At 47.4% G+C, this 21,491-nt stretch overlaps 1 protein-coding gene and 1 long non-coding RNA gene across 2 annotated transcripts in view; one reads left to right on the top strand and one right to left on the bottom strand.

Annotated features, from left to right (window-relative positions):
• LOC141418078 (uncharacterized) overlaps positions 1 to 8,423 on the top strand; it is a 34,445-nt gene extending 26,022 nt beyond the window's left edge. The window contains exons 2-5 of the long non-coding RNA XR_012442711.1: positions 388 to 448; positions 1,699 to 3,409; positions 5,137 to 5,239; positions 8,125 to 8,423. This is a non-coding gene — a long non-coding RNA (uncharacterized lncRNA). The remainder of the gene's footprint in view (positions 1 to 387; positions 449 to 1,698; positions 3,410 to 5,136; positions 5,240 to 8,124) is intronic.
• Positions 8,424 to 10,319: 1,896 nt separating this feature from the next.
• On the bottom strand, positions 10,320 to 14,107 carry LOC109683890 (sialic acid-binding Ig-like lectin 7). The gene is given in 8 exon segments (XM_074057360.1): positions 10,320 to 10,877; positions 11,174 to 11,270; positions 11,910 to 12,044; positions 12,918 to 12,965; positions 13,182 to 13,460; positions 13,647 to 13,917; positions 13,920 to 14,009; positions 14,012 to 14,107. Coding segments are annotated over 8 exon segments (1,191 nt in total). The 3' UTR covers positions 10,320 to 10,702.
• Positions 14,108 to 21,491: the final 7,384 nt, after the last annotated feature.

The following is a 21,491-nucleotide window of genomic DNA, read 5'->3' as shown; positions in this document are numbered from 1 at the left end:
TTCCTCTATAAAAAGTATTTTTAAATTATATATTTCAACTGTATTTGATATAAAGATGAGCAAAATCCAGAATAGGTTATCTTCAATTTTTCTTCTGATTTGAAAGGAAATCAATATTGAGCTGGACATGCAGTACATGCCTGTAATCCCAGCACTTATCAAGGGTCTGAGACCACATTGGGATGCATAGTGAGGCCCCATCTCAAAAATTAATAGTAAAAAGGACAGGAATCTTGAGGACTCTTGGTGTAGAGGTGAAGTCCCCAGGGTTGGGGTGGGGCTTGATTGGAAGTTGGACCCTTAATCTCTCTCTTTATCCAGGACTCTCCCTCGTTGCATGAGTTTCCTACAAACTGGAGAAGTGACTTTTGTTACTTTTTCCCATAGGACAAGTCGGGTTTCAAGTGTCCACTGAAATCTTGGAGGACAGTACCAGACAGACACGGAGGTAAGGGAAGAGTGGTGAAAGAGAACCGAGTCCTGACAGAGACCAGAAAGGAAAGGGTGGTCAGGAGAAAGAACCATTCCAGTCTCACTGGGCTTGGAAGATGGAGGCTCCTGAAAGAAGTCTGCAGACCCTACCTGCAACCTATGGGAGGAACTGACATCATGGGCAGCATAGCCATTGGCCCCTCCAGCTGCCAATCAGAGCCAACCAATGGGATGCAGATTGGGGCAGGTCGTGGGCAGAGCTCAGTACTCTAATTGCAGAGATGGCCTTCTAGTCCTCTCCTGAGCTTCCAACTTCTGCATTTCCTTCTCCCAAAGCCATGGAATCAGGAGAGGTGCTGCAAATATGTCCATCTCAGCACTGTCAGTGACCGGAAATGAAGCAACTCATAAATGCACTGCACACATTGAGCTACGCTGTCATGGTTAGAAACCACTGGGTGGGGGTGGAGAAAAGCTTTTTGATAGGGAAAACGCTGGTATTCTGAGTTAGAGACATACAGCACAAAGCTGCGTCTCATAGGATCATACTTATGACAGTGCACAGACTAATTAATATGAAAATGTATAGATTAATGACAGTAATAGCTGTAAACTTTACAGTGTTGTGCACACATACAAGTTTAAAAATTGAAGAACACCTTAAATATTTTTTAAAATCCCACATCTAATTTCTTTCTTTATACTCTACTGTATGTCCTAAAGTGTTTTTGTTTTCTCACAAAGTGCATAAACTGCTTTTACAATCAGAAAATAAAAAGGTGCAGTATGAACAGTTATCTCAGAGTCCCTAATACCATGTCTGGTACTTTTATCTGGGCTGTCTTCATGAATGTGCCCCAGAAATGTTTAAACAATCACAGTTGCAATAGAAAAAAAGAAAGGGGGAGAAAGACAGGGAGAGGGAAGGGAGGAGGGAGAGCTATTGTGGATACACAGAGGGGGAGGGAGGAAGGGAGAGACTCCTTAGTCACAGAGTCTTTGGACACATGGACAGCCATCTTAGCAATCTCAGTGCTCACAGTACTTAGGAGCTTCTTGGATGTTTGACACGACACAGGATTGTTGTGTCAAAGAAGAGTAAATGTTCCCAAAGCAGATACGGCAGTGCCTGCAGGAGGCAAGCCCTTAGTGAGGCCAGCCTCCAAGTCCCACTGATGAAGACCTCTCGGTCGTGTCTGAATGCAAGGTGTTGGTGTGGCCTGCTCCTGTGAATTTTCTAACAAAGTTCTCCTTTGTTTCTTGTAGATTCTGGTGGTGGTCAGCGATCCTTGGCACTCCTGGGCTCCTGTCAGCATAACTACAACCCTTGCTGCCATTGTCACAGGGATATCTTCCTTATGTGTGTCTCTGTCCAAATCTTCTCCTGGCATAAGGACAGTAGACACTGGGTTTAGGAATCACCCAAATCCAGGATGAGTTGTATTACATCTGCAAAGGCCCTACTTCCAAATAAAGTCACCTTCATAGGAATGGGGGATGATTCAACTCACAGTGGCAAGTGCTGCTGACCAGGATTCTTGGACTCCCCAATGTGTCTCCAATGTCCAGTTCCAGTTCCTACCTCCCTCCTGAACTGCTGGATCCCCACAACCTGCTGGTCTCTATGGCAACTTCCCAGAGTCCCTGGAGCACCAAATGTGGCTCTGACCCCATTGCTTCCATCTCTGGAAACCAGAGATGTCCCAATACCTGAAAGAAATGAAGATGTCCCAACAAATGGACACAGTCCTGTATAAATATGTTCATAGCACCTGTATTCATAACGCCCCCAAATGAAACAAACCAAATATCCACAAGCAGAAAAAAAGCAAATGACTTATGATAAATTTAATCCATGCACTCCTACTCAGCAATATAAAAAAGGAACAGAATGCTGTCACATGCCGTACGCACGGGGAAATCCCCAAAACACACAATGCTGAGTGGGAGAAAAACAGAAACATGAATACTTACCACATGGTGCAAATTTTATAGAGTTCAAGGGACATGAAGAAGTAATCTCTGGGGACAGAAATCAGGAAGTGATGGCTTTGGAGCTGGGAACTGACTGGAGCTAGGCACCAGTATCACCGGAGGAGGGACAAGGATGTCCCTCAGCTTCCCAGTTTCCACACAAAGCCACAGGGACTGGTGACCCGCAATGAAAAGGATTACAAGAAGTCTCAAGAAGCGAAGTTTCACAAGGGCAAGGGCTTATTTTCATATAACGGAATAAAATAGGAAGAAATAGAAAAGGGAGACATATTTCTGCTTTCCACAAGGGAAATGAGAGTCAAGACTCCAAATAGTTTCCTGTCTGTGGCCTTTGTACTTTCCGAGCTGGAGAAGTACACATGGTCATGTCGTCTGGCAGCCCAGTCACTACAGACAATGTCCTGGTTGGCGGACATGGTGTTGTTTCTTAGTTTAAAGCAAGGAGATGCTGCCAGGTGTGGTGGCTCACACCTGCAGAACATGCATAGGTGATAGACAGACAGACAGACAGATAAATAGATGATAGATAAATAAATGGTAGATAGATAGATGGATAGATGATAACAGATAAATAGATGATTGATAGATAATAGGTGTGTAGATAGATGATATATGGATAAGTAGACTGATAGATCATAGATAGATGATAGATGATAGATAGACAGGCAGATAGATAGATAGATAGATAGATAGATAGATAGATAGATAGTAGATAAGTAGATATATTTATCATATGGATGTCCCTTGGCATTCTAGAGGATTCTTTCCAGGACCACCTGCAGATCCCAAAATCTTCAAATGTCCTTCATATGAAATAACATATACTTCATTTATTTGTTAGGTTTTGTTTTGTCTTGAGACAGGTTTTTGCTGTGTAGCCCAGGCTGGCTTTGAACTCACAATCCTCCTGTCTCATCCTCCCCAGTGCTGGGATTGCAGTTGTGGACCACCATGCCCAGCAGTATCCATGAGTTTCTAGAAGGTCTGTGCACAGGAGTGGGGATTTCAGACTTGGGGGGTTAGCATATTCCACAAGGGAGACTTTCCTTCACCAAGAGCCTTCACGGTCCTCCGCGCCCCGCTCCCTGTGTCTGGGATGCAGGTGTGATGTGGCGACATGAGCAGGAGTTAGCACAGCCTGCAATGCACATGACAGCTGATTCTCAGAAAAACAGCCTTGATCCCTCCCGGGTCCCCAGATTCTCCCACTAACAACTCAGAAGAGCTCTAAATCCTTCCATCCTCTCCTGCAGCCCAGTTCTGTCCCCCAAAACCTAACTGACTCTGCCAAGGCTTCTGACTCCTCTCTCATTAGCAAACCACACAGGCTCAAGGTGAGTGGAAGGAGAGAAACAACTGGGGAATTAGGAAAGTACCCAACTATGATTCATTACAATCCTGTACACATTTGTTATGATAAAGATTATCTTGTGGACAGTGCTGAGGTTTGAACTCACAGCCTCGAGCTTACTGCGCAGGCACTCTGTCACTTGAGCCACGCCCCCAGCCCTTTTTCTTTAATCATTCAGATAAGGTCTTGCTTTTTCTTGAGGCTGACCTCAGACCACGACCCTCCTATTTCTGCCTCCTTTGTAGCTGGGATTATTACAAGTATATGCTACCACACTTGGCCTCCAAGACCATTATCTATACGTATGATAATATAATGATAGATGATATTAATATACTGAATGCATAATTATTAAGAGCCATAATAATTTTTTCAATTTTATTAGCATATATTAATTGTACAAAGCACTGGGTTTCATTATGACATTTTCATTCATACAGATAATATGCTTTGAACATGTTTTTCTCCTCTATGACCCTTTCTTTTCTCCCTCCCACCTTCTCCTTTCCCCCTTCCATATCCCTATTAGCCCCCCTTTTACTTTTATGTCCTTCCCCCACAAAAGAAGCTCCATATAAGATAGAAAGCATGCAATAATTGTCTCTGTGAGACTGACTTCTTTCACTTAACATCATGGTCTCCAGTCTCATCATTTTCCTGCAAATTGCAAGTGACCGAATTGCATTCTTCTTTATGGCTAAATAATACTCCATTGTATATACATACCACACTTTCTTTATCCACTTATCTGTTGATGGGTACGGAGCTGACCTCATTGCTTGGTTGTTGTCAACAGTGCTTGAAGAAACATGGGTTAGCAGGGATCTCTACTGCACATTGAGTTTGATTCCTTTGAGTATAAACCCAGGACTGGCACAGTTGGATCATATGGCAGTTCTGTCTGTAATTATTCAGGAACCTCCACACTGTTTCCACAGGGGTTGTGCTAATTAACATCTCCACCAACAGCACCAAAGGGCCCCCTTTCCCTCACATCCTCAACATTTATATTTTTGGTTTCTGACTGGGGTGAGACGGAACCTCAATGTCATTTAGATTTGCATTTCCTGATGGATAAAGACGTTGAACAATTTTTCACGTAGTTACTGGCCATTTCATTTGCTCTTCTTCTCTTAGGAACTACCTGTTCAGCTGACTTGCCCATTTGCTGATTGGATTGTTTGCTCTTTTGTTGTTTAATTTTGAGTTCTTTATGTATTCTGGATACTAATTCCCTGATGGGTGAACATTTGGCAAAGGCTCCCTGCCATTCTGTAGGCTGTGTCTTCACTCTGTTGTTTCTTTTGCTGTGCAGAAACTTTATAATTACTGCTTATTATTAATTTCTCTCCCTGCAGAGAGCTGACCACATTTTGAGCTAGGAAATCCCCTGGTGCTGTGACAGTGACAATGGAGCTGATTTCTGAGGGGTGACACCAGACAAGAATCAGATCTGACCAGGTAAACAACCTCCAACCAGAAAATCCATCCAGGTGAATGCCTATCTTCTGTGGACAAAAATCTAAACATTCTTTATGGTTTGTGCTGCTTCTAGGTCATAAAGAACACCCCACATGTACTTTCTGTCCCTTCCCTGATGCACACCACCCTTCTTCAAAAAGCCCACAGCCATCCAGCAGTGGAATATATATGCATATAATTTTTGTCTTTGTGGGTACTCACTTCCTGCCTTGACTTTCATCCCCCCATCATGCCTGGAGTCTTTCAGTCTACCTGGATGCCCCCATAACTGCTTGCTTTCACCCCTGACTCACAGCAGTCAAGGTCCAGGACAGGGCAAGCACTTTTCACAAGATCGCAGTGCTCTTCCTACACCACATTGTGGGGCCACCTCTAAAACAATTTTCTTTCTGGGAAAATCCCAGTTGTTCTTGGTAGAAGTGTTATTTTTTTTATTCTCCTCAGATCTGGAAATGGTGGACAAAAATTGCATTTGGGTCCAGGAGCCAAAATGGTGGTGCCACACAAAAAGCATGGCATAGAAGGCAAGCGTGAGGGCTCAGTTCACTGAGTCCTTTCCCGGATTTGGGAGGCATTTCAGAGGGAGGCAGACTTGGAGGAAGAGCCAGCAGGGTATAAGGACACAGAGATGGTAGGAGAGAGATTGAGGCATCCAGGCTTCCTCCTTAGGGTCCCAAGGCTTAGTGGGGCTCACTGTTTCATGGTGCAATACAGATATAAAAGGTACTCATCAGTGCTGGGCGTGATGGCTCACGCCTGTAATCCTGGTTACTTGGGAGGCTGAGATCAGGAGGATCGCGGTTCAAAGTCAGCCCAGGCAAATAGTTCACAAGAACCCATCTCCAAAATAACCAGAGCAAAATGGACTGGAGATGTGGTTTAAACAGTAGAGCACGTGCTTTGCAAGCAGGAAGCCCTGAGTTCAAATCCCAGTCCCACCAAAAGAAGTAAATAAACAGTAGACATTTATGTCCAGGTGATGGTCACTCCAGAACGAGGCTGTCCCTGTCCTTGCTGGCCTCCTCACCCTGGAACCCTGGGCTAAGGTGCTCTGTGAACTGGTTCAGGACATGAGCCGCTCTGTGCTGAGGGACAGAGTCTCCGCTAGGGAGTTCTTGTGAGGTCAGGACACCTGGATCTTTGCCACTTTGGGATTCACTTTGAGGACGTCTCTCACCGTGTCCCTGCCCACGTGTGTCCTCCACAGCCAAGTCTTGGGGCCCCCATTACAGAGCTGCGGCTGCCAGCTGGCACTCTCATTCAGTGTTTGCACTGGGACACTGGAAAGAGGTCACCCAGAGTGACCTGCTCTGACAACTCCCAGTGAGGGGTCACTGGGATTCCCAGTTACCAACATGTAACCCATGCTAACATCATTAGTTTTTATAACTTTTTGATTATTAAACGTAGTACAGGTCAGATGCTCAGCAGCCGCATGTGGACATGGTGGCTGCATGGGACCATACAGTTACAGGAGTTTTAGAGATTCACTTTCAGGGTTGGCTATGATTCCTCTCAGACTGCGTTTTGCGTGTGATGTGGTCAGAGGTCAAGGTCATTTTTGTCCAAACCTTGGCACATTTGTTCTGCCGGCATTAATTGAGAAGTCTTTCCTTTGTCCATGGAATAGCTGACTTCACAACAGCATATGTGTGAGTCTCTGAGTAGACCCTGTGCTATCCCATAATACATGCTTTTTTGGATTTTTTTGGAGGGAAGTGTTTGTTGCTTTGGGGGACAGGGTCTCACTATGTAGCCCAGACCAGCCTTAAAGTCACCATCTTCCTGCCTCAGCCTCCCTTGTGCTGGGATTACAAGCATGAACCACCATACCTGGCCTTCAAATAGCTATCATTTCTTTGTGATGAGAACATTTAAAATACTCTCTTTTAGCTTTTATTTTGGGGGAGGATGGGGTTTGAAATCAGAGCTTCACACTTGCAAAGCAGACACTCTACTGCTTAAGCCACACCTCCAGTGCATTTTGCTCTGGTTATTTGGGAGATGGGGTCTCATGAACATTTTGCCCTGACTGGCTTCACACCTCCATCCTCCCACCTCAGCCTCCCACATAGCTAGTATTACAGGTGTGAGCCAACAGCACCCAGCTCTTTCAGCTGTTTTGAAACATACATTGTTCTGTCATTGGTAACAACACGAATGAACCTAGAGGACAAGAAGTTAAGTGACATGAGCCAGCACAGAGACACACATACTGCCTGACCTCACCCATCTGTGGATTCTGAGAAAGTCAGTCTCATGGAAGCAGAGGGTAGAATGGTGGGGATTGGAGACTGGCTTTTTCTCACAGGGTCCACCATGCTCTTACTTCTCCTTTGTCCTGCAGAGGCTAGGATCCCTTGGGTCAGGGCCAAGTCTGTGCAGCTTCTCACTTGCAGGTATTTATTTCTGAGTCCTTGTTGTTCATGGCCTGCTGGTCCTGCAGACCCCTGGACGTCACCCTGTGAAACCTGAGGGCAGCATAATGATGTCTTCTTTCTCTGGGGAGGAGGGGGCAGCCACCTCCGAGGGAACCTGGTGCAGGGAGCTGTCCTTGGCTTGGGATTCAACCAGGGGACCCTGTGTGGAGAGTAGAAAAGGACAGGGCAGGACAATGGAGACAGGAAAGAAAGAGGTCCAGTGGAAGCCCAGGAGTTCCTTCAACCACTCATCCATCCCAAAACTCTTCGAGCCAATAAATGCTTTCAGCAAAGTAGCAGAATACAAAATGAACACAGAATAATCTGTAGCTTTTCTCAATGCAAGCATGGCTCAGGTGATAGAGCGCCTGCCTGGCAAGCTTGAAGTCTTCAGTTCAAACCCCAGCACCTCCAAAATTCAGAATCTTTTCTGTATACCAACAGGGAACAGGCTGAGAAAGAAATCAGGAAAACTACCCCATTCACAACAACAATCTCAAAAAAAAATGCTTGAAGTAAACTTAACTAAGAAGATAAAAGACCTCCACAATGAGAACTATAAAACTGTGAAGAAGGAGGACCTCCCAGAAGATGGAAAGACCCCCCCAACCACGTTCATGGATTGTGAAAATGGATACACTTCCAAAAGCAATCTACAGATTCAATGCAATCGCTCATCAAAATCCCAATGTCATTCTTCACAGCAAAAGAAAACTCAATCTTTTTTTTCTTTTTTTATTCATATGTGCATACAAGGCTTGGGTAATTTCTCCCCCCTGCCCCCACCCCCTCCCTTACCACCCACTCCACCCCCTCCCTCTCCTCCCACCCCCTCAATACCCAGCAGAAACTATTTTGCCCTTATCTCTAATTTTGTTGTAGAGAGAGTATAAGCCATAATAGGAAGGAACAAGGGTTTTTGCTGGTTGAGATAAGGATAGCTATAAAGGGAGTTGACTCACATTGATTTCCTGTGCGTGTGTGTTACCTTCTAGGTTAATTCTTTTTGATCTAACCTTTTCTCTAGTTCCTGGTCCCCTTTTCCTATTGGCCTCAGTTGCTTTTAAGGTATCTGCTTTAGTTTCTCTGCGTTAAGGGCAACAAATGCTAGCTAATTTTTTAGGTGTCTTACCTATCCTCACCCCTCCCTTGTGTGCTCTCGCTTCTATCATGTGCTCAAAGTCCAGTCCCCTTGTTGTGTTTGCCCTTGATCTAATGTCCACATATGAGGGAGAACATATGATGTTTGGTCTTTTGGGCCAGGCTAACCTCACTCAGAATGATGTTCTCCAATTCCATCCATTTACCAGCGAATGATAACATTTCGTTCTTCTTCATGGCTGCATAAAATTCCATTGTGTATAGATACCACATTTTCTTAATCCATTCGTCGGTGGTGGGGCATCTTGGCTGTTTCCATAACTTGGCTATTGTGAATAGTGCTGCAATAAACATGGATGTGCAGGTGCCTCTGGAGTAACAGTCTTTTGGATATATCCCCAAGAGTGGTATTGCTGAATCAAATGGTAGATCAATGTCTAGCTTTTTAAGAACTTCCAAATTTTTTTCCAGAGTTGTTGTACTAGTTTACATTTCCACCAACAGTGTAAGAGGGTTCCTTTTTCCCTGCATCCTCACCAACACCTGTTGGTGGTGGTGTTGCTGATGATGGCTATTCTAACAGGGGTGAGGTGGAATCTTAGTGTGGTTTTAATTTGCATTTCCTTTATTGCTAGAGATGGTGAGCATTTTTTCATGTGTTTTTGGCCATTTGAATTTCTTCTTTTGAGAAAGTTCTGTTTCGTTCACTTGCCCATTTCTTTATTGGTTCATTAGTTTTGGGAGAATTTAGTTTTTTAAGTTCCCTATATATTCTGGTTATCAGTCCTTTGTCTGATGTATAGTTGGCAAATATTTTCTCCCACTCTGTGGGTGTTCTCTTCAGTTTAGAGACCATTTCTTTTGATGAACAGAAGCTTTTTAGTTTTATGAGGTCCCATTTATCTATGCTATCTCTTAGTTGCTGTGCTGCTGGGGTTTCGTTGAGAAAGTTCTTACCTATACCTACTAACTCCAGAGTATTTCCTACTCTTTCCTGTATCAGCTTTAGAGTTTGTGGTCTGATATTAAGATCCTTGATCCATTTTGAGTTAATCTTGGTATAGGGTGCTATACATGGATCTAGTTTCAGTTTTTTGCAGACTGCTAACCAGTTTTCCCAGCAGTTTTTGTTGAAGAGGCTGCTATTTCTCCATCATATATTTTTAGCTAATTTGTCAAAGACAAGTTGGTTATAGTTGTGTGGCTTCCTATCTGGGTCCTCTATTCTGTTCCACTGGTCTTCACGTCTGTTTTTGTGCCAGTACCATGCTGTTTTTGTTGTTATTGCTTTGTAATATAGTTTGAAGTCAGGTATCGTGATACCTCCAGCATTGTTCTTTTGACTGAGTATTGCCTTGGCTATTCGTGGTGAGTAATATTCCACTGTATGAATAGACATCACATTCTCTTTATTTATTTGTCTGTTGATGAATATTTTCTTCTACCTCTTGGCTGTTGTAAATGCTACAGTGAACACAGATGTGCAAATATCTTTTCAAAATCTCATTTCAATTCTTTTGGATATGTATACCCACAAATAGAACTACTCAGCCTGGCAAAATGTTTATCAGAGCCCATCGCAACCAATAAAAGCTGGGTGTGGCAGTGTGCACCTGTCATTCCAGCTACACAGGAAGCATGAATAGGTCCAGGCAAAACTGTGAGACTCTGTTTGAAAAAATAACTAAAGCAGAAAGGGCTGGTTGTGTTGTTTGAGAGGTAGAGCACCTGCCAAGGGAAGGGAAAAAGAAGGGGAAGGGAAGGGGAGAGGAAAGGAGGGGAGGGGAGGGAACTCTGAGTCCTCCTCTGTGCCTGGCCTGGGAGAAAGCAGGGTGGAATGAACTATCCACCACTAGCAAGATGGGGACTGGGCTGGAGAGGCCAGGTGGGAGGAAAGACAAGAAAGCAACCTGGGCCATATTCAGCAGTCAGAGTGCTGAGCAATCCCAGAGGCCACCTCGGGGGAAGTGTCCAGGCAGGATGCAGGATGTAGCCACAGGCACTTGCCACTCACCTTGGATGTGGAGCCCCTGACAGTGTTTGGATCCCCCACGTCTGCTGCGGGCCTCGCTGACTTCCTCCTGCAGGACTGAACTCTGAATGAAGACACCAGGGAGTCCTCAGCCTGGCCAGGACAGGGTGCAGCAGGCAGATCACCCCCTCCCCTGCTTCCTATTACAGTAGTGGAAGGTGGCAAAAGGATGGCCCCGTCCTGGAGGCTCCTGTGCTAAGCAGGTGACTTCCCACTTGGAGACAGTGGGGGCCCCAGCCATGGCTTCAAGCTCTCAGCCCATCCAGGTCCTTCCAGCTATGGGCTCAGGGCTTCTGTGCCGGGCTTGTCCTCCCCACATCCCGGGGTTCTCCCTCTCTCTCTCCCACTGCCAGTGCTCACGAGATGAGGATGATGTAGACAGACAGAAAGAACAGAGCAGCAGCACCAGCACCTCCGATGGCCCCCAGAGTCACCCAAGACAGAGGTCCAGTTTTGCCTGCAGATGGGTGGGGAGGAGCTGTTTTGTTGATTCTTCTCTGAGAATCCCTCCCTCCCCCAGCTTCTTACACTGACTCTGCACTTCTGTTTGCACAGCACCTTGCTCTGTGCAATTCGTTTTTGCAATCTTTTCTTTTTTATGATACTGAGGTTTGAACCCAGGACCTGGCTGGCACTTGCTAAGCAAGTGCTCTTACCACATGAGCCACACCCCCCAGCCTTTTTTGTTGTTGTTGTTTTGGTTATTTTTCAGATAAGGTCTGGGTATTTTTACTTTGGCCAGCCTCTGCCATGTTACTATGTCAGCTGGAATTACAGGCATGTCCACATCCATTTGTTGGTTGAGATGGGGTCTCACTAACTGTTTTGCCCAGACTTGCCTGGAACTATGATCCTCCCTACTTCTGCCTCCCTAGTAGCTGGGATTGCAGGTATGAGCCACCACAATCAGACTCATTTTTATTTTATTTTTTAATTCTTACATCACAATATTATTTTACTTAGTTGCTGAATTGATTGGCTTTGGTTTTCATGGTGGCCGTTCTATTTTGGGGTTTGGTTTTGAGTTTTGCTTCTCCTTAAATTTTATGCTCAAGGAAAATGTTTCACCCTAGTCCTGACCCTGAAAAACAAAGACCTTGTCTCCTCAAACGCGCTTTATCTAAGGCCCAGCTCAGCCTGGCAAGAGGATGGCTGTCCACAGCACGGAGCAGGTGCAGAGATTGGCCTTCCAGAACCAAAAGGGATGAGTCACTCCCCAGGGCTGTGGATGCTATTGAGAAAGAGACAGTGGGTCAGAATGGCAAAGAGATTATGAGAAAGAAGGACACTAGAGTGCAGAGAGTGGGTCAGACACACAGACACGGACAGAAGTACAGGAAACACACACTTTCTCCCATCACTAGCAGGAATAGCAATGAGTTCACCCTAAGTGCAGGGCAACTTGACCATAACTCAAAATTAGAACGATCGTGTGACCCAGCTACATCGTGCCGGAGGAGGTGATCACACTCGCGCGCGCGTGAGGAAGTAGGTTCAAGGCTGTGCACTGCACATTTTTCTGGTAGAATGAAATTAGGGTCATGACTGTCCACAGGCAGGAGATGCCCATAGAATCGGGGTCCATCTGGGCAGCGTGAAATTGAGGACCCTTCCATTTACTGATATCAGTGCCCCACCCCAGATCCTCAGGTGGACAAGCCAAGGTTCAGTGCAGCCTTTGTGGACACTGGTCACTTCAGGGAAGGGGACTGAGCTTCTGGGAAGAGACTGCTGTGCACGTGTTCTGAGCATTTTCCCATGTGACCGTGTTTCCTTCCACAAGCTCTTAGATCCCAGCCACTGGGAGAGAAGCAGAGGAGTTTGGAGGTGGACCCACAGATGGGTGAGAAAGGCCTGGAAGGTCCAGTTCTGCTGTGCAAATGTCATCCTGATCCAGTGATGGGTGAGGGCAGTTTGCAGCAGTCTGAGGGACTGAGAGGTGGATGGGGACAGGTGCTCAAGTGGATAGGAGCTGAGGATGGGGAGGGGATACTGGTTCCTCAGCAAAGGGTCTCTGGCAATAGAGTGAGTCTAGAGCAAAGAGACCCCATCCTTCCTGGGCTGAAGAGACCCTGGTCCCTCAGCCCAGCAGGCTCCTCCCTACCTGGGTCAGTTCCTCGGCTGACGGTCACAGTCAGGTTCTGGGGAGAATCTGAGGCAGGAAGATATAGTGGGTCCATCAGCAGTCAGGCTAAGTGGACATCAGCTGTCTGTCCCCAGGACATGTGTAAATGGAGGAGTGGAGGCTGCACACACACACTGGATTCTAGGACCCAGTACCCAGTGTCCAGGTCCTGGTCCCCATCCTCACTGCTCTCAGGGTCCCCTCCCCATCAGAGACCCAGGTATCAGAGCTTAGGACACTCACAGGGCACATTGAGATAAACAGTCATCTTCTTAGTCATACCAGCTCCAGGGAAGGTCACCTGGCAGGTAAGGTTGGTGCCATGGTCCTGGGGCCGGGGGATGAGAGTGAGCACTGAGGAGTGGATGGTCCTGGGGCTCAGGGAGGACACAGAGGCCCCTGTCCAGGAGAAGATGGGTGGCGTCCCCCGCTCACAGGCCCAGGGCACAGAGCAGGTCAGGTTGCTGGGACAGCCAGGCTCCAGGGGCCCTGGGATGTGGATGTGAGGGGGTTGTGTCAGGGCTGGTGAGGAGAGGGGGACACAGAGTCAGGAGGGAGGGTCCAATGTGTGATCCTGAGAGAAGAGGAGACACTGATCCTGCTCCTCCCATGAGCCCCTCATGTTAGAACCCCAATCCTTCCCCATCCCAGCCCTGCCCTGCAGCCTCAGTGACCTTCCCCTGTGGCCTACCTGGAGCTGTGACTTACCTGCCATCTGCACAAACAGCTGGTTCAAAGCATAACTCCCTTTTAAATCTCCTCTCTCCACCCGAAAGAAGTATGTCCCCTGGTCCTTCTTCCTGGCATCTCTGATGTCCAGGGAACAGTCGTTGGCCTGGGGGTTCCCAAGGAGGTAGAATCGGCCCTTGGCTGTCTCCTGTACTTGTTTATTAGGGTCATTTGTGGCCACCAGAATGTCCTGCCTTGTAATGGCCCCTTTCCGGTACCAGTAGCCGTAAACTGGGTCCGAGTCAGTCCAGCCTTCCAGGGATAGGAGAAGTCACAGGGCACATGGACACACAGACCCTCCTGCACAATCACCATCCGCTGCACCTGCAGGGTGAGGCCAAGGGAGCCTTGGCCTCCCTCCCACCCTCCACCCCATCCCGCCTCCAGAGCAGCAGCAATAGTGGTGGCAGCAGCCTAGCCTTGAGCTGCAGGGACGCCATTCAACGTCTGTTCCCCCTGCTCTTCTTTGAGGAACTAAGAGTTGCAAGGCTTGGAGGAGAACTCACAGAAGAGGGGGAGGTCAGGACAGTGGCCTCAGAGAAGGAACTCCTGATACAGGCACTGTTGGCCCTGGGAGCTTAGGCCATGCCTGGAGATCCTGAAGCCAGAGAGGGAGAGAGACTCTCCCAAAATCCCCCTGGAAGGGTCTGGCCCTATCTGCTGCATCCCTGTCCCCTTGGGTGACATTTTCTTGTCTGTGGTCATTGGTGGAGTCATAATTCAAAATCCAGGAGGTCCGCTTGGGTGAACAGCCTTCCCTTCATCAACAGCCACGGGGTGGGCTTACCCTCACTGCACAGCACAGACAACACAGCAGACCTGGACACTGTCCCCCAGGAGTCACCATCCAGTGGGGACACGATAGATCATTTTGCATCTGGAGCTGCCCATGGCAGGACCCTCCGTGCAGAACGCATAGACTGAGCAGAAGGTTACTCTGAACCAGGTTGGAAGTTTTATCTCAGGACTGAGCTTGGAAGACAAGAGGGTGCTAGAAGAGAGCACTCTGTGTGTTAAAACACACCAAGGTCAAAGAGGGGAGGCTAGTTCACCAGAGATCTGAGGGGCCAAGGCTGTGAGCATCTTGCCTTGTTTCTGAGAGGGAAGAAATCAGAGGGAGGAGGCAGGTTGTGAAAGAAAGAGGCAGGTTTTGAAAGAGGTAAAACCTCTTCTGTCCTCTTGCCAGGACAGCTTTTGTGCTGGTGCAACCCCAGACCTTGCTCATCCTAGGCAAGCACTCTGCCACTGAGCCACATCCCCTGTCTGATTTCGTCCCTGCTGTTCTCCCTCTCTCCCCAGGACATGAACTTCTGCCTTGCTCATTTAGGGTCTGTCTCCAGGAGTCCTGGTGAACAGGAGACACAGAGCAAGGAACACCAGCCTTGGGCTGCCCACCCCCAGGCATGTTCAGGGCTTCATGTGAGAAGAAACAATGCACATAAATTCAACAGAAAACTATTTTTAACCATTCAGTGGAAACTAGAGGAGTTTCTGTTTTTCTGGAAACCTTTTTCGATGGGAAGCATGAAATGTAGATAAATGTGCCCCCAAAAGACCAACTCAGTGATTTATGACAAGATGAATAGTCTCCAAGAAAGAGGCCATAATGACACTCCAGGACCTTCTCCCCTTTCCTGTGACCACACCTGCTCCAATCTGAAGAAGCCCCTAGTTTCACTTCAGTGCTAATTGTCTTTTTGCACAAGTCTGCCGTTTGAACATGCACCCTTGAGTACTGTGGCTTTGCACAGGGTTGAAGACTTTGTAGAAAATTAATCTGCTATTCTTCCACTTAATTTCATGAATCTGTCCAACCCATGTGGGAGCTCCCCAAAACCACTACCCATAACCAGGAGTTAGAGACAGCTGACCAGGAGAGTTAACAACGGAAGGGGCCAGGCTTAAGGATGCATGGCCATCCTCCTCCCTCCCACACCCCACACAATCATCACTTCCTGTATTTTCAGCTGGCATTTCATTATGAAACGCACCTGGGCCTCCATTCTTGCTCAAACATTCTCAGTAGAAGTCATCGCAACATCAGAAGAATGAGGGCCAGGCATGGTGGTAGATGCCCATAATCCCAGCTATGCAGGAGGCAGAGATAAGAGGATCAAGGTTCAAGGCCAGCCTGAACAAAAAAAAAGTTAGTGAGACTGTCTCAAAGAATAAACCAGGTGTGGTGGTTCATAACTGTAATCCCAGCTACTCAGGAAGCAGAGGTAGGAGGATAATAGTCCAAGGCTGGCCCTGGGCAAAAACAAAAAACTCTACCTGAAAAAATAACTAAACAAAGAAAGGTTGGGGGCATGGCTCAAGTGGTAGAGTGCCTGCCTAGCAAGTTCAAAACCTGAGCACCACCAAAAAAAAAAAAAAAGCAGACACAAAAAAGGAACTTGAACTTATGACTCAGAGGACAAGAGAGCTGAAGGGCCCTCTAGCTCCACTTTCTCAATTTTCAGAAGACAGAGAAGCTCAGAGTGGAAGCGCTATAGTGTGAATGTTTGTGTTCCTCCAAAAAACTTGTATGTTGAAATTGTAACCTCTAAGGTTATGATCAAAGGAGATAGTAGCCTTCAGGAGGTGATTAGGTCATGGGGCAGAGCCCTCATCAATAGGACTAGTGCCTTTATTTAAAAGAAAAAAAGACTCAAGGGCCTGGTGTGGTGGTGCTCGCCTATAATCCTAGCTACTTGGGAGAGTAAGGTCAGGAGAATCGTGGTTTGAAGTCAGCCTGGGTAAGAAGTTTCTGAGACCCCATCTCAACAGAAACAAGCTGGGCACAGTGGCATGTGCCTGTCATCTCAGCTATGGTGAAAAGCATAAAATAGGAAAATTGCAGTCCAGGCCAGCCTGAGCAAAAAAGCAGCACCCTAGTCTCCAAAATAACCAAGCAAAAAGGGCTGGAGCCGTGGCTCTCTTCACAAGTGCAAAGCCCTGATTTCAAACTCCAGTACCATCAAAAAATAAAGTTATCTTGCTAGAGCAACCTGAACTAAGACAATATTCGAATTGCCCAAACCACACAGACGCTCTGTCTCATGCTCTATTGTCAATACAGGGAGCACCCCCTTTTTTTTTGTCAGTACTGGAGTTTGAACTCAGAGCCTCAGTCTTGCTAGGCAGGAGCTCTACCACTTGAGCTACTCTACCAGCCCATCATTGACCTTTATCTGAGGGGGACTGATTGGACTGTGACAGGAGATACTTGTGCCAATTTGGGGGAGAAGAATTGTTACATCTGTCTTCCATGAAGGACAGCAACACCTAAGTGGGAGACAGGCAAGGCACTTGACAATTCCAGTGTTGCAGGGTAAGTGGCTGTGACGGGGGAAGCATGGACAAGGTTGGGGTGTGGATCTTGCTCTTCTGGAGTAGAAGGTAAGCTCTCAGGGAAGAAGGGGATGAACAGACATGGTGGCAACTTTCAAGTAATCATGAGGGTATGGATATTCCACAGGTGGCCCTGAGACGGAATTCCTGGAGTCTTAGGTAGCAAATTCCCAACACCTCTCACTCTCGCACTAGACTGGAGATCCTTGGCCAGCCACAGTTGTGTGTGTGACCAACCCCACTCTGCAGAGGTCAGGATGCCCATAGGGGGCGCTCCATCTGTCCAGGCTCTGGGGTTCCCCGGCAGGGTGGTGGTGCTGTCCAAGGTGCTGACGTAGATAGCGCTCCAACTTTGGCTCTGTGAAGAGCCTGATCACACAGAAAAGAAGACTGAAAGGGTCGCTCTAAGACCCCATGTCCACCGCAAAGTGGCACTCAGAAGACAGGACTATCTCTGTTTTCTCCTCCTTGTCCTTCTGTCCACACACAGGAATGTCCTACAGACGATGCTATGTTGTTGTCTCTGTTCCAAGGGCAGGGAAGGCAGAGAGGCTCTGTGCTACCCGCTCTAAATATGTGTTCTCATTTCAGCCTCCCAATGTCCCTGACCGAGATGGGCAATTGATCTGTCAATCAAACCAGGCAGCTGTCACTCAGATAGGTGAGTGAGCAACTGTAAGAAGTATTCTCCAAAGACAACCTCAAAAATTCACTGTACAAATATGGCACTCCTTGTATTGCAAGAGGGAGTTATTTTATCATTGTTACTATTGTTGTTATTTCTTCCTCTTGAGTATGAATTGAGTCCATGGCCACTTGGACAAGTAGATAATGGAGTCTGAGATCTCCTGAGATTTCTTCATCTCAGATATTTAGTGGATCTGGAAACTTCCAGCCCCTGCTTCATGGATTCCTAGGCTTCTTTGTAAGCAACTCAGGGCCTGTATAGAGAAACACCAATGGGTCAGACATTGGACCCTGGTAAAAGCCACCTGAAAGAACCCAGAGAAAAACCAGTTGTGAAAAAACGCAGCTAGGGTCCTGCTAAGATATAATTAAATGAGGCTTTGGTGGTTTAACAGGCAACAATGCAGAGCAGCAGTCCATACAAACCATAGCTAACAGGGAAAAGGTAAAATCAAAGGCTTACTTATTTTTCTACATACTATATTGAAAGGATCTCTTTATTTTTTGGCAGTACTGGAATTTGAACTAAGGGCCTCATGCTTGGTAGGCAGGTGCTCTACCACTTGAGCCATGCCTCCAGCCCTTTTTGCTTTGGTTGTTTTGGAGACAAGGATCTTGCAGTTTTGCTTAGCCTGGCCTGGACCATCATCTTCCTATTTATGCTTCCTGCCATAGCTAGAATGAAAGGCACACACCACCACACCCAACTTCTTGGTTGAGATAGGGTCTCCATAACTTTTTGCATCACTGCTCTCAAATCCCAATTATCCAAATATGCACCTCCCGAGAGGCTGGGATTACGTATGTGAGCCACCCTCCCCATCCCCCAGAAGGATCACTTTAAAATGGTGATTTGAAGCCTTTGGTAAAGAAATCCGTACAGTTTTCATAATCCACCAATTTAGCCAGGCTGGAACTGCATTTTGCAGAGTCTCCTCCCAGTGTACTTCCTGGTTAAAGCTGACTAAGAGATGGAAGAAGCTGAAGCAAACACAAGGCTGTGAGGCTCGGTAGGACCTGGGGATATTGCAGCTCTCACACACACAGTCACGATCTGTTGTGTCACCTCTCTAGTGTGACATCTTAGCTTCTCAAATGCTGTGCAGAAAGGAGGGTATTGGAGATAGCCACTGGGAACAGGGACCACTGAGTCCCGGAACAGATGTGTCCACCTGTGGTCCGGATGGACAGAGTAGCCCATGTGTAATGCAGAGTGACCGTGAACAGGACCCAAGGAAATGTCCTCCCTAATATTTCTATCTTACCAAGACACTGCCCTGGCATCTCTTTGACCTGAAAACTAGAGCATTTGCCTATTTATGGGAGCCCCATCTTCCCAGGGCAAAGGTCAGGATAAGACCCATCTCCAAATGCAGAGTGCCCAGTACCCAGGTGTGTTTTTGTGTGTGCATGTGTGTAAGAGACAGGCTGAGCCTCCCTGGACAGCGTCAGGCTACTCACCTGGTGTAGTAGATCCAGGTGAGGCCATAGGTAAGGAGGCAGCCAGCTCCCATGAGAGATCCCCTGATCAGAGTGAGGATGAGGGGCCAGGAGCCCTCCTGCCTCTCAGATGCACATGGGCAGAAAGAGAGGCTTCCTGGGAAGATCTTCCTTCCCCAGGCCTTAGCCCCAGTCCCATGCCAAACACCTGGCCAGGATGCTGCCCAGCTCCTGTGTTGGTACTCACTCAGCACAGAAGGCTCACAGAAAGGTACTGGGAGCCCAAAGGGTTCTGAGCCCAGCAGGTGAATTCCCCATCATCTTCAGCCCTTACATGGGGCAGCTCCAGGACCCCAGGTGCTAACACCTGGGAGGGACCCACGGCTTGTCTGTTCCTGAACCAGCTCAGTGAAGCAGGGGGTTGCTGTCAGCCATGCAGACAAGACACAGGGCCTGGCCTTTCAGGACAGGCAGCAACACACCACCACTCAGGGTATGCAGGGCTGAGTGAGAGAGACTGGTTGAAGGAGGATGGAGCTGGGGGCTTCCCCTCCCTCACTTCCCACTCAGACAGAAGCAGGAGATCCCTGACTATCTGCTCTGTGCTCATATGTATCTAAACCTAGGAGTTAAAAGTGGTGGGAGATGGCTGGGGTGGGGGGATAGCTCAAGGGCAAAGCACTAGCAAGTGCAAGACCCTGGGTTCAATCCCCAATACCACCAAGGAAAAAAAAAGGCTGAGAAAGGCCAGAGGGAAAGAGGCTGAGAGTGGACATAAGGAAGTCCGTGGCATGAACACAGGGCAGGAGGGCATCTGAGGCGACCTGTTGTGCAGAAGCACTGAGACAGCCTAGCAGGTGGATGAAACTGCACAAGTATCAAATCTGCTGGTGGGACATGGGGGTGTTCAGATACAATGAATTGGAGTGAAGGCTGTGGTACATGGAGTCCTCTGAGCAGAGGAGTGGCAGGGCCAGCTGTGGATGCAGGACAAACTTTCCAGATGATACTGTGAGAGGCACCGACTCAAGGGGAGAGGGTGAGAAAAAGGATGGGGCAATGTTCACAACAGAAAAAGGACCTGTGAATGGAAAGGCAGGGAATAGGGCAGGGAGGGGATAAGGAAGTGAGAGAAGTGGGACGTCTTTAGGAAGTGAAGTTAGAATTCGAGATAGAATACATACATACATGGACGTGTCACAAGGAAGCTCCCTGTGTAACTATCTTAAACCAAAAAAAGGCCAATTTGTTTCCGCTTACAAAATTGGAGAACAGGAGGGCAGAATAGGTTTTGTCTGGAGAAGTTGGTACCAGTGGATGGGGGAGGACGTGGGGAAAGGGCACAGGAGGGTAGATATGGTGCAAACACTGTGAACACATTTGTGTAAATGGGAAAATGAGACCTGTTGAAACTATTTCTCAAATGGGGAGGGGGATGCAGTAGAATGGTGGAGGGGGTGAATTCAAGTATGATATATTTGATACATTGTAAGAACTTTTATAAATGCCACAATGTACACTCACCCAGCCCAACAATAAAAAAAGAAAGAAAGAAAGAAAATGAAGTTCACAGAGCCTATGGGCCCTGGGAAGCCAGAGTGAGAAAATTAGAGCAAACCAGAGAATCCCAGTGGGGGTGGAGACATCACGTCTCCATCTGAGAGGAGGTTTGAGGTGTAGATAACTGGGGCTCAGGGCAAAGGAGTGGGGGAGATCAGGGCAGAGCTCAAAGCTGAGCAGAAAAATCGATGAGTTCACTTGGGGGAGCAGGCAAAGGGGAAAGGCAGCCCAGGACAGAGCTGGGGGACTTCCACACTCTGGCCAATGGGGAAGATTAAACTAACTTAGCCAAGAAGAAGGGAGGTGACAGGATAGAGAACACCAAAAGAGGTATAGGAATGAACTTGACCTTGACAACACAACAGCCACCTGGAGACCAAGTAGCAATTGGGGAAGGAGAGCAAAAGACAGCCAGAACCCATAGTGGAAGGACTGAGAGTTGAATGTTACATAAGATTTAAACTCAGCTTATGTCAGCTTTGACTTGATTCTCCCTCCTTGAGCTGAAATGCACTGCACCCTCGCCATGGCCCCAGAAACGCAACACCTTCCTACCTGTACAGTTCCCCCAGAAAATGGTGATGGTCACTGAGTGTGGTGCATCTAGGAAAGAAAGATAGACCTGTTCCTACTTTTGTCAGAAGGTGGGGTGTAGACATTGGTTTTAATCCCCCAAGGTACAACAGACTCTGGGGAGGGAATGATGTGTGTGATTCTCCTCCCCAGCCTGGTCTCTACATCTTACTTATCAATAATCCCAGACTGGGCACTTCTCCTTCCTGATACCCATTAATTGTCCTCAGG

The sequence above is a fragment of the Castor canadensis genome, chromosome 16 (assembly GCF_047511655.1).
Source record: "Castor canadensis chromosome 16, mCasCan1.hap1v2, whole genome shotgun sequence".
In the NCBI taxonomy this organism is placed as follows: domain Eukaryota; kingdom Metazoa; phylum Chordata; class Mammalia; order Rodentia; family Castoridae; genus Castor; species Castor canadensis.
This window is presented reverse-complemented; position numbering and strand designations above follow the sequence as displayed.